The sequence below is a fragment of the Antechinus flavipes genome, chromosome 3 (genome assembly GCF_016432865.1).
Source record: "Antechinus flavipes isolate AdamAnt ecotype Samford, QLD, Australia chromosome 3, AdamAnt_v2, whole genome shotgun sequence".
NCBI lineage: Eukaryota > Metazoa > Chordata > Mammalia > Dasyuromorphia > Dasyuridae > Antechinus > Antechinus flavipes.
In genome coordinates, this window is record NC_067400.1 from 518,245,698 (window position 1) to 518,261,423 (window position 15,726).

A 15,726-nucleotide genomic window follows, 5' to 3' on the forward strand; every position below is an offset into this window, starting at 1 on the left:
TTTGCTTTGTCTTCCATCACCAAAATGAAGGACACTAAAAACTCCTTAAATAAACTCCTAAGAAAACGTTCAAGATTTTATTTGCTGGCCAATTATTCTTCTCAACTACTTATTTGAAAAATTCACTATTAACTAAATCCATGGCCCCAAGGACCTTGACAAAATTTATAGAAACATCTTATTCACCATATGCAGATACAAACAAAAGAAAGAGACATTTGGTGCTTTTTTCATAACCCATCAAGGACATTGATGCAGAATATGTTTGATTGGAGGCAGTTTATGAAAACCAGACAGTTCCAAGCTTATGACTGGGGAAGCCCAGTCCACAATATTTAACAGTTTAATCACATCTAAGATCTTATGGTCTAAGTTAGAATGAAGGACTGACCCATCCCAAATGTCTTAGTATATGTGCCCCTAATTGCTTTGTTATGAAGCTTCTTGAGCTAAAAATAGATAATAAAATAAGATAATAAAAGAATACAGTAATAGCCAAGATAATATGTGGCAAAGGTCTTAACTAGGATGATTATTATGTCAGTGGATCTAAAGGGATGGATATAAGAAATCTGAGCCATAAAAACATTTAGCAACTAATTAGCTATGGAGAAAAAAATGGATCGAATATGAGAAGAATATGTAAGACTGTGATCCTAGATGGTTACCTAGTGGTGCCCTTTACAGAAATAAGAAAGCTCAAAAGACATGATGATTTAGGGCAAAGGGTAAAGAATTTAGTTTCAGAACTGTTTAGTTTGAGATGACTTTGGGATATCCTGTTCAAAAAAGTCCAAAGGACAGTTGATGACATAGGAATGAAAGTGAAGAGAGAAACTAAAGTTGAATCAAATGCATAGAAATTATAGTTACACCCATGAGAGTTGATAAGGTCACTAAAAGAGAATGTAGAAAGAACAAACCTGGGAAATAATCTGGAGTAGGCCTAAAGTTAAGGGCACACTATAGATAATGGAAAGAGAAGGAGAATAAAAAGCAGTCAGGTCAGAGAGCCAAGAGAAAATGAGTATAATAAAAATCCACAGAGGAAAGCATATTCAGGAAAGGATAGTAGTAAATATATATCATATGCTACAAAAAGTCAAGAAGTATGGGGACTAGAGGAAAAAAACAATCAAATTTAGCAATTAAGAGATCACTGATGTCTCCAATATAAATAATAAGAAGAGTTTTTAAAAGAATTACAAACTATTAACAATCACATGAAATAATGCTCCAAATCGATAAGAAAGAGAAAAACAAACAATTCTAAGATTTTACCTTGTACTCAGGAAATTGTAAAGATGACAAATGATGAGAATAGTCAGTGTTGAAGTGGTTGTGGGAAAATGGGCAAATTGGTACACTGTTGATGGAACTGTTAATTGGTTTAACCATTATGGAAAATAATGTGGAATTATATCAAGAACCTAATTAAAATGACTACAACCTTTGACCTAGAGATACAACTGCTAGGTATATACAATACCAAGGAGATAAAAAAAAAAAAAAACAAAGCCCCCATTATAATGAAATACTTGGAGCATTTTTTATAGTTCAAAAAACTTGGAACAAATTAAATTCCCATCAACTGGGAGAAAACTAAACAAATGATGGTACATGTATATAATGGATATTACTGTGGTATTTTTTAAAAAAATGAATATGACGAATGCAAAGAAACTTGGGAAGACTTACATGAATTGGTTCAAAGTGAAGTAAGTAGATATAGGTAGATATATAAGTATGTCAAGTTAATATTATAAAAATGACAAGTCTACCTAAAAGAATCTAATGCCATACCAATCAAATTGCCAAAAAATTACTTTAGGGAGCTAGAAAAAAATAACAATTCATCTGGGAAAAGAAAAGGTTAAGAATATCAAGGGAATTAATGAAAAAAAAATGCCAAGGAAGGTGGCCTAGCTGTAGCAGACCTAAAACTATATGGCAGTCATCAAAACAATTTGGTACTAGCTAGGCAATAAAACAGTACATCAGTGGACTAAGTTGGGTATATAAGACACAGTATTCAATAACTATAGTGATTTAATATTTAATAAACCCAAAGACTCCAAATTCTTAAATAAAAACTCAATATTTGACAAGAATTGCTGGGAAATGAGGCAGCTAGATGGCACAGTGGATAGAGCACCAGCCCTGAAGTTAGGAGGACCTGAGTTCAAATTCAGCCTCACACATTTCCTAGCTGTGTGATCCTAGGCAAGGTACTTAACCCAAATTACTTTAAAAAAAAAAAAAAAAAAAAAAAAAAAGAATTGCTGGAAAAACTGGAAAAACAGTTTGGTAGGAACTGGACACTAACAATACCTAATACTCTATATGAAGATACGGTCAAAATGGATTTGTGATTTAGACATAACGGGTGATACTATAATCAAAGTAGAAGAACAAGAGATAATCTACTTGTCAGATCCTTGGAGAAGAGAGAAAGAAGAACTAGAGAACATTGTGAAATGCAAAATGGATAATTTTAATTATATTAGAAAAAACAAAATCAATATAGCCAAGATAAGAAGGGAAGCATAAAGCATAAATTTTCACATCCATGTTTCTGATAAGGGCCTTGTTTCTAAAATATAGAGAGAACTGATTTGAATTTATAAGAATACAATTTACTTCACCAATTGATAAATGGTCAAAGTACATGAGCAATTTTCAGATGACAAAATTAAAGGTATTTCTAGTGATATGAAAAAATGCTCCAAAATCACTATTGATAGAGAAATGCAAATTAAGACAACTCTGAGGTACCACTTCAAACTTCTTAGATTGGCTAAGATAATAGGAAAAGAAAATGGTAAATGCTGAAAGATATGTGGGGAAAACTGTGACACTAGTGGAATTGTGTGAACTGATCTAACCATTCTGGAGAACAATTTAGAACTATGACCAAAGGGCAATCAAACTGTGCATAACCTTTGATCCAATAGTGTTTCTACTGGGCTCACATCCCAAAGAGATCTTAAAGGAGGGAATGGAACCCCCATGTGCAAAAATGTTTGTGGCAGCCCTCTTTGTACTGGCAAGAAACTGGAAAATGGATGCCCATAAGTTGGAGAATGGCTGAATAAGTTATGGTATATGAATGTTATGGAATATTATTGTTCTGTAAGAAAACGACCAGCAGGATGATTATAGAGAGTCTTGGAGAGACCTACATGAATTGATGCTGAGTGAAATGAGAGAACCAGGAGATCATTGTACATAGTAACAAGAAGATTATATAATGATCAACTGTAGTGGACTTGGCTCGTCTAAACAATGGGGTGATTTAAGGCAATTCAAATAGATTTGGGATGGAAAATATCATCCATATCCAGAGAGAGAACTATGGAGAATGAATGTGGATTGAAGCATAGTATTTTTACCTTTTTGTTTGTTTAGTTTTTTTCTTTCTCATGGTTTTTTCCCTTTTGGTCTTTTTTTTTTTTTTAATAACATGACAAATATGGAAATATGTTGAAATGAATATTAAACTATCTTTACATATATTTAGAAAATAAAATAGCATTGAAAAATTTTAAAAATGAAGCAAGATAAAGAAAATAATATATATACAATAACTACAAAAGTGCAAAAAAGAAAAAACAATAAAATATAAATTCTATGAAGTTATAATGATTAAATTTGAGCCCCTAAAAGGTAAGAAAATGGGTTGTTACCTTTTCCCCTTTTTCTTTACAGAACTGAGAGGGGCAGGAGAGAAGAATAATTATTAGTATGGAATTCAGGCTTTTGGATATGTTGATTAATTTTGCAGAACTAATTTACTTCTCTTTATTATTTGTTAGAAGGGATAACTCTGGAAGGAATGGTGAGGTAGAGGAAATATAAGTTACTTAGAAACAAAAAAACTACTTTTTAAAAAGAGATTGGTAACTTGGAAGAAGTGACTTCAGCTGAATGATAAAATGGTAAGAAAGACAGCAAATGATTGAAAAATGAGTGACAAAGGCAAAGAGTGTTGACAGCTCTTTGGTTACAAAACAAAGGAGTGATATAGGATAACAGTTTGAGAGGATAGTAGAGTCAAATAAACTTCTAAAAATCAGAAATGTTGGTAGACAGCTGGAAAGGAATCCATACAACATGACTATTAATGACTAAGTCACTAATAAAACCTTAGGAAGGTAGTATAAGTTGAGAGACAGAGAGAGAAAGACAGAGAGAGAGAGAGAAGACAGAGAAAGAGAGAAGACAGAGAGAGAGAGAGAGAGAGAAAAAGAGAGAGAGAGAGAGAAAAAGAGAGAGAGAGAGAGAGAGAGAGAGAGAGAGAGAGAGAGAGAGAGAGAGAAGAAAACGGAAGAAGAAAAAAAAAAAGAGAGAAGAAAACACATTCAAGGCATTTAAATTATATAAGCAGGGGCAGCTAGGTGGTGCAGTGGATAGAGCATCAGCCCTGAAGTCAAGAGGACTTAAGTCAAATCAGACCAGACACTTCCCACCTGTGTGACCCTGGGCAAGTCACTTAACCCCAACTGCCTCAGCAACAAAAAATAAAATAAAACTATCTAAGCACAGGTATGAAATTAGAATGTACAATGCACATAGTTTTATTTGCTTGTATGTTTGGTACAGTTTGGAAAGTTGGTTTGGGGGGAAGGAAGGAGCAGTGAGTAGCCATTTGGCTACAAAGAAAAGAAACACGGCTGGAAATGCAAGGTGATACCACATTGTGGAGACCCTTGAATTTTAAGGAAAAGGAATGTTAACATCACTTAGTAGGTAATAAAAGTCTTACTAAAGATCTTTAGTAAAGAAGTAACATGGTGACTTGGTCATATAACAAAGATTTTTCTTAAAGTATTAAGAATGGTTTGGGAAGGAAAAAGGGAAAGGCAGGAATATGCAAGATACTATAATACTGGGGACTTGGGGGATATAGTAATGAGTGCTTCTGTTAGGATAGTGGCATAAAAAACAGAAAAGCATTGAGGATAATAATGCTGTAGAGACAGATTTAATAGAACTTGGTAAATGACAGCTTTGGAGAGATGAGGGAAAAGGTAGAATCAAAGTTAAAACAAATTAAAATATAATAACTGGTAATTATCACATAAGGTACTCAATATGAAAAGAGAAGCAGAAATAACTAGAATAAACAACTTAGGAAGTTTCAACCCAAGTACTCCACTACTAACCAGTTAGTAATCTTTGGGCAAGTCATGTAACCCATAATATAAAATGGGATTACCATATTTATCCTACCTATCTTATGAGGGTTTCTGGAAAGATCTGATAAAATAAAGTTTCTTTTAAAAAAATTTTTTTTAAATATAAATTTAAGGTGCAACTATCATTACTGAAATAGTAAAATGAAAGCTTCTCTATGCAAAACAAATGACAGTATTTCAGCTATAATCACATTATCAATACCCTAAAAGTGAATTCTGTTATCCTGCATATTTCCTTTACAATTAGCAAAATATGCTCCCCTGCTGTTCAAGACAAGTCTATGTGTATGAGAAGGGTAGGGAGATGTGAGAAAGGAAGGGAAGTGAAAAGGTTTAGAAACTGAAGAGTTAAAGAATGAATAAAGAAAAAAGCATTTAAGTACTTGTTTAGCTATCAGTCATATATTATATAAGTTTTGTCTATTAATTGATAAGTACTAAACTATGTACCAAACAACTAATTCTGGAACTTAGGCTGATGGGCCTGCATCTGAAATGCCAAGATAAAAATAGAATGAGATGAAATCAGAGAGAAAGCTATAATGAGTTACTTCCATCCAAGAAAAATAGGGAGGAAGTAGGAACCAGGAATGAAACTGGCATCAGATTATTTTCATTATTTACATCAAAGTGCTAAGAAAACTTCCACCTATTCAAACACTCTAATAATGAAGAAAGCTGACTGAGATCAGACTTTAGTAATTTCAACAAAGGGAAAAATGATCCAGTTACTTCATTTAGGGCCAAAAAATGCAAAGACACAATTTCTAACAAAAATCAGGTATGGCAGGAATCCTGTCATATTTTGCATCTTCCCTACAATCAAATACATGCTCTGCATATAGGAAGTGCTTTATACATACCTGTTGAAGTGATTCTTCTGAACTGTTATAAACCCAAATCCTAATACCTAATCATTTCCCTTCCATGTTTAATGGGGAAAAGACATTATTTTTAAAAAGATAAATAAGAAAAGAATCCCTAACAATGAAATCTAATGTCTAAAAATAATGTCTAAAGCATCTTTTTAATCATACTTGACAATTTTTTAAACTCCTTAATATGTAAATATATACACGTGTATATATGTGTATATATATTACATATACATATGCATTAACATATACATACACATAAAGATACACACACATACACACACTTAAAGCCAGCACAATGCTTACATTAAAAAAAAAAATTAAAGTCAATAAAGGGGGATGTCAACTATGGGCATACAGTGATAAAAAAATCTTAGAATTATAGAAATTTTGAAGATTGCTTGGATACATTCCTGCATAGGAAGAAAAGCATTCCAAGCCTCAAATAAGAAAACTATCTTTTCAACTGCCAACAAAGCAAAATGGAAAGTTTACTTATCTTGGAATCAGAAAACCTGTACTTAATTCTGCACCTGACATTTACTAGCTACATGATCCTGAGCAATTCATTTAATAAATTAAGCATCTATTATGCCTCAGGCATTGTGATAGCAGCTGGAGACAGCAAGGCAGAAGTATGAGAATTTTACTCTCAAGCAACTTATCTTCCAGAGCCTGACTTTCCTGACCTATAAAATGGGGATGGATCTTGCTTATACCTCCAAAGCCATTATCTGGCTTATTATGAGGGCCATTATGAGAGAAGTGGTTGGTAAACCTTAAATTGCGACATAAATCAAGCAATTATTTGGAGCACATCAAAACACTTAGGTATCTGCGTTTCATCCAAATGTAGATGAGGAGTTCCCTAATGACTGCAACATTTCTTTTCTCCAAACTTTTTCTCTTCCCCAGCCCCCCAAGGCCAATACTCTACTCTATATGCAAAATTCAGTTAATAACTCTTCGTTAAAAGAATGTATGTTATCTAGGCCACTTGTTCCCTCTTCCTATCTAAAGTAAAACAAGCCATTTGGGGACTGCTTCACAAAGGTTATACAAGTAGGATATAGGGGAAAGCACTGGATTTGGAGCCAGAGGATATAACTTTAAATCTCTCTCTTTCTTTTAATTTTTGAAAATGGAAACTTGGGCAAGTAACAAAAAACTCTTTAAGCCTTATCTTTCTCAATTACTTCTTCTGAATCTATAGAATAAACAAAATACTGCATATAAAAATATGAAAGTTATCAAGAAATATTCCAATAAAAGTGAAGATGATATAAAATGTTATTTTTAAAAATTCCATTTTGACTTTCTAAAACACACTATGTCAATATACATAAACATCTATTGTCTTTCCAATAAATTAAAAAAAAAAAAAAAGAATACCTTGAAAATCTTCAGAATTAGGCAACTTTACACCACATACAAAATAATCCTTTTGTTCATTCTGTGAATTTAAACAAAGATACAAAATCAGTTCATTAAAAAGTTGCAAAAATTCTAAATAAAATCTCAAAAGTTAAAAGTCATATGAGATTTACATCCCATCTTTTGAGGGGCAGCTAGATGGTACAGTGGATAGAGCACCAGCTCTAGAATTAGGACCAAAAATATCTTTTTATAAGTTCCTATACATAGGATAAGAATTTCAAAGTGAGTTTAATAAATTATTATAAATTATATCAATCAACATTAACATCAAATTCACTCTTTTCCATTCCCCAAATTTCAATTTTCAAATCATTCGTTAATTTGGAAATAAGCAAAGGAACTTACCAGGTCTGGTAATTTTGTTGTTCAAGAAAAATTACTGTCAATTCCATTTTCTACATTAGTTCAGAGTAGGTGGATTCATAATTGAAAGATCTGGGGTATACTCAAGGCATATTTTAAAAAGTAAATCCCAAGGACAAACAAGTCATTTAATCAATTAGATGTTAAAAGTAGATGGGAAGATATAAGGAATTTGTTAACAATTCATTTGACTACTTGTCACAATTAATTCAGTTTGTGCCAAAAATTACACTGGAGAAACAGAAATGAGCTAAAATTTAATCTAACAGGTTTAGGGGGCTAGATTAGATCTCTAAGATCCCTCCCTCATTCTAAATCCTATGATTCTATGCTAATTAACAACCTAAGATAAGATGCTCTGATTTAGAAAGAGGCATTTTTAAAATAGAATATAATTGGTGTATAGGGAAAATCTTTTTATATAGTATAACTTACCAAATCAATGGGGTAAATGTAGGAAAGCTCAGACAACAATTGCCTGCATCGAATTGTCAACTGTGCATTAGTCTTCAAAAATAATTCTCTAAGGAGAAAAAAAAATCATTTATAAAAGATAAATTTGCCTATATCATAATGCCTTTTCCAAATAGCACCTTCAACTATGTAACTATGTGCCTCAAATCAAGCTTCTAAGCATGGAAACAGTTGCATTTCTACCCATACATCTCTACCTGTTAATCTTTTCCTTTTTATCAAACATCATCTCTAAAAAGAAGCCTCCCCAGATGACACTGGTTAGACACGAACTCATCTTCCTTGTATTTTTAATAATAAATTGGTTAAACTTTTTCTATGCAATTATCTCATTAGGATTTGCATTATATTTTCCTTTAAATCTAGCAGTAGCCCAAGAAAGGTAATATGGGCCTCAACTAGAGTAGAGCTTTTGTTAGTAGAAAGAAGGACATGTATCTGAATTGGGGGGGAGGGAAGAATTAAAAGATTTGTCAACTGACTGTACATGTAAGCTAAAAAAGAAAATGATACTGGCACTATGGACACACGAGGTCAAATGGTATCTTCTAAAGTAAGGGGAAGTAAAGAAGGAGTGGATTTATGGGAGTCAGGGTAGGAAAGATGTTTGATCTCCATATTACTTCTATATTCTTGTTAATAATATATAATATATATATCTTAAATTTTTTATATAACTACAATTTTGTGGAGGTAACTAAACTGATAGTCTTCATAAATACAAATTAATTTGTACTGTTTTATTGACAAATTGAAATTATTTCCCCTTTAACAACATAGCTCTGTGAAGTTCCTTTCTTCCCCATCTTTGATTCCCCAACTCAGCATTCATATATAGAATCGAAGGAGAAAGCCCTAACTCCTTAAAGCAAATCTTCCCTAGGTGGGCAAGCCTTTAAACTATTCCTTTTGGCAGTCTTCGGGCTAGTCAGAAACAAAAGAGAAGTCACTATGATTGATTGTTCTCTACATACCTATTCAACTTTAATATTTTGACTTACAACTCTAAATAGCTGGGAAGACTACTGCCCGATTAGAAAACCGATGATGCTCAGCTTAACCCAAAAGAAGTAGTTTCAGGTATTTTTCTTGGTTTGTTTTTTACATACCCTCTTACTTTTTTTTTTTTTAAGATAACTATTCTCAAAATATTTTTAAGATAACTATATTCTCAAAACTAGTTCTCAGATCCCATCTCAGATCAACATCACATACAGACACAAATGTCTTTGAATTCCTGGGAACCTGAAGATGAAATAAACTCTAAAGTGCATCAGAGATAGGATCATTTTAATACAGGATGTCCCAAATTTCTTAGTGTCTTTAAGTTTTAAGCTTTGCATCTCTGTATAAAAAAGGAAAACATGTGAGCCATATTGGTTATGGATACTTGCACAACCTTCCTTTCCCCCAATAACTGTTGTATTTGGGGATAGTAGAATCTATGCTAATTAAAGTGATTGTGGCGTACTCTATTTTCCTATTCCCACAAGCCAATCTGAAACTAGGAAAAATCTTGTCCTTTCCCTTCTCTCAATCCTTATCCTCCACTGGCTGGTAGAGACCCAACTCAAGACACAAACCGGAGAAAAGTACAATCTCTATTGTCTAGAAAGGTCTACTGGCTATAAAGAATAGCTTCTATTAATTTTATTACCAGAGTTTTAAGTTTTATGCATATGATCTGCTTGTCTTCAGGGAATGGTACTTTGTCTTTTATAAAATAATATAATGTGTGTGTGTGTGTGTGTGTGTGTGTGTGTGTGTGTGTGTGTGTGTGTGGTGTGTAGTCCCCAAATAATTCCAATGCATTTGGAAAAGAGAATAGGACTCTTATCTTTCTAAATCTGGCACAGGCTCAATACAAGATAAGGTAGAAGAAATCTTTTGTATCCAACACCAGGGTTTTCATTTAAGCAGGTGCTCAAACAGTATTTGTTGCACTTAAGATAACTAAAACAAAAAGATTAAAGCCTGGTTTTACAGAAGAAGAAAAAAGCAAGGATTGAATGCAAGAGTCTTTATTGCTAAATGCAATCAAATCAACAAGATCAGTTTCAATCTTTAGTCTTATGTTTGCCGTTAAGGATTCTGCAAAAAAGGCAGAAGACATTCTTATTCTTGTGGGTCTAACAATCTATATGAGGAAATGAAAATTAACACAGGACTGAAAAAAACAGCAGTAAACCCATTAAATGCTAAACTTCAGAAAATAGAGATTTCAATTTGAATTAGAATAGTTAACATAATGGAAGCATCTCCAGGTTAGAGTCAGGAGATTGCTGGCATAAAGGGAAAAAGCCTAAATTTCGAATCAGGACCCTAGTTTAAATCCTGGCTTTGACACTACCTTAGCTTCACAGCTAAGGAGCTAGACTAATGACAACAAACTGGGCATATATAGATACAGAGTAGACTATTTTACTTACCAGTTCAGGGACCTGGATTCTCATCCTATCTGTACTACACATCTGGCTATGTGAAATCACATGTTGAGGCCTGGAATAAAATCACTTAATCTGTGTCAAGACTTTGCTTTCCTGCTTTATGAAATGAAGTAGTTAGACTGGATGATATTTAAGGTCCTTTCTATGAACTGTATGTGACACTACAGTTCATAGAAAAAGCAAGGCTTGTCTTGGATCTTGAAGGATGGATAAAATGTGTCCAGAGGAAGAGTTAGGAAGAAAGCGCATTTGGCAAAAAGGAACAAAAATGGATAAGAAACATAAACAAAGGCAGAATAAGACAATAAGGAATGTGAAAGTGTAGAGACTAGTTTAATTAGAACAGAGGATAGGATTCTTTGCAAACAAATTAAAAATCTGTTATCAGTTTCTAGAGTTCTAGAAAGTCAAACCCAAGAATTGTATGGTTTCATGAAAGCAACATTTAAGGCAGATAGAATGGAGAATGGATAGCCTGAAAGCTATTGAAACAGTCAGAATTTTCAGAAGAACAAGTAAATCAGAGAAAATTTTGAAGGAATATGTGGTATAGGAGAAAGAGAATTTTCAAATTTAAGTCTCAGACCTGTCACTTACTAATTATGCGATCCTAGGATGTGTCATACTAATCATGTGACCCAGTCATTTCATTTTCAGACAAAAGCAATATCCTCATCTGTAAACTGTTTTGTAAATTGTAAAATGTTACATAAATGAAATTATAATTATAATAATCATATTATATTGAATATTTCATCATTAGCATAATATAATTTACCATTTCATCCTACTCATCTTTTCAATAGAAATCATCTGGAACAAATCACTATCACATTTCCTTATATTCAATGGTCTGTAGACTATTCAATAGGTGCACAAAATTACCGCTTTTTTAGTTTTTTGGTGAAGTCACATAGTTTGATTTCATCCTTGTAAATCAAGTGGTAATGGTAGCAGTATTTTTTTCCTCCAACTTGTTTGATTGAGAAACCATATTTACTATTTATATTTAAGAGCCATGATAATTGATTCAAATCTAGACAGAATTCTAATGTTTTTAAAATGCTTCCTTGAAAAATACTGTTATTTCATATGAACGATTATTGATATGATTGAATTGATGGCATATTTTAGAGTTTTCCACACTGACAATAAATTTTCTATCATTCTCACTATATTTGGATATTCTAATTTAATATAATCAGTTTTATACATTTTCAATATATATGAATAAGCAGAGTACATAATGGAGTCAAGTCACACAAAAATCAACAAAGGTACTGAGCATTTGGGACAGCTTACTTAATAATTATCTAATCAATAAGTTTTTCTTTACACCCCAAGGACTGTTTTACATAATCTCTTTATTCCTCAGCCAATATATTGTTTTCATATAAATCTTTATAGATTTTTTTTCCCAGTTACACAATCAGTGAATGCATTATAAAGAACATAAAAATGTAAATGGCCCATATTTAGAGGAGCCACTGGTATGCCTACCATTTAGCAATGAATTTAATATATGATGCCTTTTGTCAAGAATGGTGGGATCAGACTTACAGCTGAGGGGAAATTAAGAAAATGCCTTGATAAAAATTAATCATCAATATGAAATAACTGAGTTAATATTTACAAATTTTATCTAAATCTTGCATTTTCCAGTTTTTCTGATTCTAGAATATCAGTTATCAGTTACTTCCTTTGAAATAATTTGTCATTGATTATATTAATGATGTTTAAATTTTGTTTTGTATAATATCAATTTAGTCATGATGTATTAAAGTATTATAATGATAATTTTCTTCAAAAAGAATACAACACAATAAAAATAAATTCAGGTTAAGTAAAAAATTAGTTGATGGAGATGAAGTGATGAGAGAAATAAAATCACTATTTTATATCAAGATATACTGTGATAGTTGGTAACTTCAATTCAAAAGTTTGATAAGGTAATATATGGGAAAATAAAGTTCCCAAAGAAGAAATGAAAAGATAATGGCAAAATGGACATGATATGACGATCTAACAATGTTGCTAGTTTCCTGACAAACAGGAAAACTAGGGCCAAGAAAAATAAGCATGTGATTGGTGCTTTGATTACGATTCTGTATGGGCAGCCTGCAGAATGATATAGGGACACCCCAGGCATCTTAGAAATAAATTAGCAACATACACCTTTTTGGAGGGCACTTTGAAACCATGCCCAAAGGATTTTAAAATTGTGCATACCCTTTGACTTAGTCATACCATTACTAAGTTTGTATCTCAAAGAGATAAAAGAAAAAGAGAAAGGGCCAACATATACAAAAATATTTATAGTCGCTCTTTCATGGTGGCAAAGAACTGGACATTGAAGGGATGCCCATCAACTGAGGAAAAGCTAAACAAATTGGGTATACGATTATGATGGAATATAATTGTGCTACATATAAGCAGGATTTTTTCAGAAAAACCTGGAAAAAACGTACATGAATTGATGTCGAGTAAAGTAAGTAGAACCAGGAGAACGTCATACACAATAACAGTGATAACAATTCAATGATCAACTGTGAACAAATTATCTCTTCTCAGCAATACAATGACCAAAAAATAATTTCTAAGGAATTATAATGAAAAAATGCTATCCACCTTCAGAAAAAGAATTGATGAAGTCTGAATGCAGACTAAAGCCTACTTCTTTACTTTCTTTTTATTATTGTTTGTTTGTTGGTCTATGTTTTCCTTTATTTAAAAAACTATTTTAAATTTATGGAATAAAATAAGCTTTTCCACAACACAGTACAATGACAAAGATGACTGCACATGAAACTGCAAATCTACAATGCACAATTTGCTATTCCTTTCAAACATGAAAACAAAATTATTATGTAAATTTATTTTTTTTCCTTCCTTTTCCCACCCCAAATTTATTCCAGAGATGGCTATCATTATATACAAATAGGTATATATAAATAAATTTATTCTATACATACTTCTATTTATCAGTTCTTTCTTTGGTGCAGAGTCTTTCTTCCCATGTGCTTTGTAGTAATATACTCTGTGTTTTCTTTTGCAACATGGCTAATATGAAAATGTTTTGCTTGACTGCACATGTATAATCCATATCATATTGCCTGCCTTCTTGATTAGGGAGGAGGGGAAAGAGAGAGGAAGAGAATTTGGAGCTCAAAATTTTTTTTAAAATGAATGTTAAAATTTTTTTTTACATGTAATTGAGAAAAAAATTAAATGGGGAAAAAAAAGAAAAACAAAGAAGCACAAGCAAGATTTGAATTTAAGTCCATAATAGAGAGTGCTTTTCCTGCTCTCATATTACATTATACTCTCTCTTCTCTTGCACACACCTCAGGCAAACTCCACACGCACTCAACACTAGGGCTACTAGTGCTGAATACCATTTACCTTTTGGCAGTGCACTCCTTTCGCAACTCACTTAAGGATTCCTTGTGCAGTTGCAGCTTGAGGTGTTCAGTCTCAAATGTGCTTCCTGAAAAGACAGAGAAGGCAAAATTTTAGAAAAGAATTAAACTTCTAGTAGGAAATGTCTCCAAAATGTTTCAACAATAGAAGCAGGCTTAGCTAGTTTTCATGATGTGGGCCAGGCAGGATGCTGTGATCCTGAGATACCAGAAAGGTTATATCATTCCCTCACAAACTTACCAGATGAAAGGGCAAATGATACAGCCAAGTCAAAACTACTGAAGGAATTGTTCTCTGAAATGGAACCGATACACACAGTCATTTATGCAGAATGGATAATTATGAGATGAAAATGAGAAATTCTATAACCTTTAATGAAAAAAAGGTGCTTTTGCTTATATGGGCACTACCTTCACATTTATAGTTCTCTGCCCTCTATTACTTCAGTTTTTGCAAATTATAGAGATAGAAAAATTGATCACTCTTCAGCCAAATTAGTGATGAATCTCTTCAATGAAGGTGTGCTATTTTACACTTACTCAGCAGACTTCAATACAAAATGTTCCCAGCTTCATAGAACCACACAGACCTTGTACTATATTAGCATGACTTTGAAAACCTAGAACTATCTCCATATGAGGATAAGGCATGAGAGGAGAAAGAAACAAATTTCCAGTTACTAATACGACTTATTGTATTTATCATTAATAAAACTGTACCTGTTATAAACTCTCCTCACAACACTCCAGAAAAAGATCACAAAATGATCATTATTCTACCTTATTTTACAAATGAGGAAACTCTAGCACACAGATATGAAGTGACTGGCCTGAGACCCCAAAGACCAAAAAAAAGGCAGAACTAGGATACAACCCCAGTGTCTTAGGATACCAAATCTGGTGCTCTTCTAAGCCTGTACTCCCCTGTGTAGTAAGTGTAGTAGGGAAAAAAAATCTGAATTTGAAGTCAGAGTTATGATTTCTGGCTTTGCCGCTTATCATATAAATTTGGGCAAGTTATTTAATCTGCCTGGATTTCAATCTTATCTGTAAATCAAATACACATATTTACTAAGCACCTACTATGTGCTTAGGGATACAAAAAGAGGGCAAAGAGAATCCCTTCCTTCCCTCAAGGGGCTTACAATCTAGAAGGGAAAACAACCAGCAAAAGCATTTATCTAACAAGTTATATAGGATAAATGGAAAATACCTAACATATGGAGACACCAAGATTAAGAGAGGCTGGGGGAGACTTCCTGGAAGAAGTAAGATTTTGGTGTTTTAGTCATGTCTGACTCTTCATGACCTCACTTGGGATTTTCTTGGCACAGATACTGAAATGCTTTGCCATTCCTTCTTCAGCTCATTTTACAGATGAATAAACTGAGGCAAACAGGATTAAGTGAATTGTCCAGGATCACATAGCTAATAAGTACCTGAGGCTAGATTTGCACGCAGATTTTCCTGACATTAGGGTCAGTGTTCCCTCCATCTAGTTGCCCAGTAAGAT

At 33.0% G+C, this 15,726-nt stretch overlaps 1 protein-coding gene across 2 annotated transcripts in view; it reads right to left on the reverse strand.

Annotated features, from left to right (window-relative positions):
• Positions 1-15,726, reverse strand: part of UVRAG (UV radiation resistance associated) — a 410,809-nt gene that overhangs the window by 207,488 nt on the left and 187,595 nt on the right. For both annotated transcript variants that reach the window (XM_051987076.1, XM_051987077.1), the window contains exons 9-11: positions 14,197-14,281; positions 8,309-8,396; positions 7,466-7,526 (exon numbers count right to left, since the gene is read on the reverse strand). In XM_051987076.1, the coding sequence (XP_051843036.1) occupies positions 7,466-7,526; positions 8,309-8,396; positions 14,197-14,281 (234 nt within the window). The remainder of the gene's footprint in view (positions 1-7,465; positions 7,527-8,308; positions 8,397-14,196; positions 14,282-15,726) is intronic.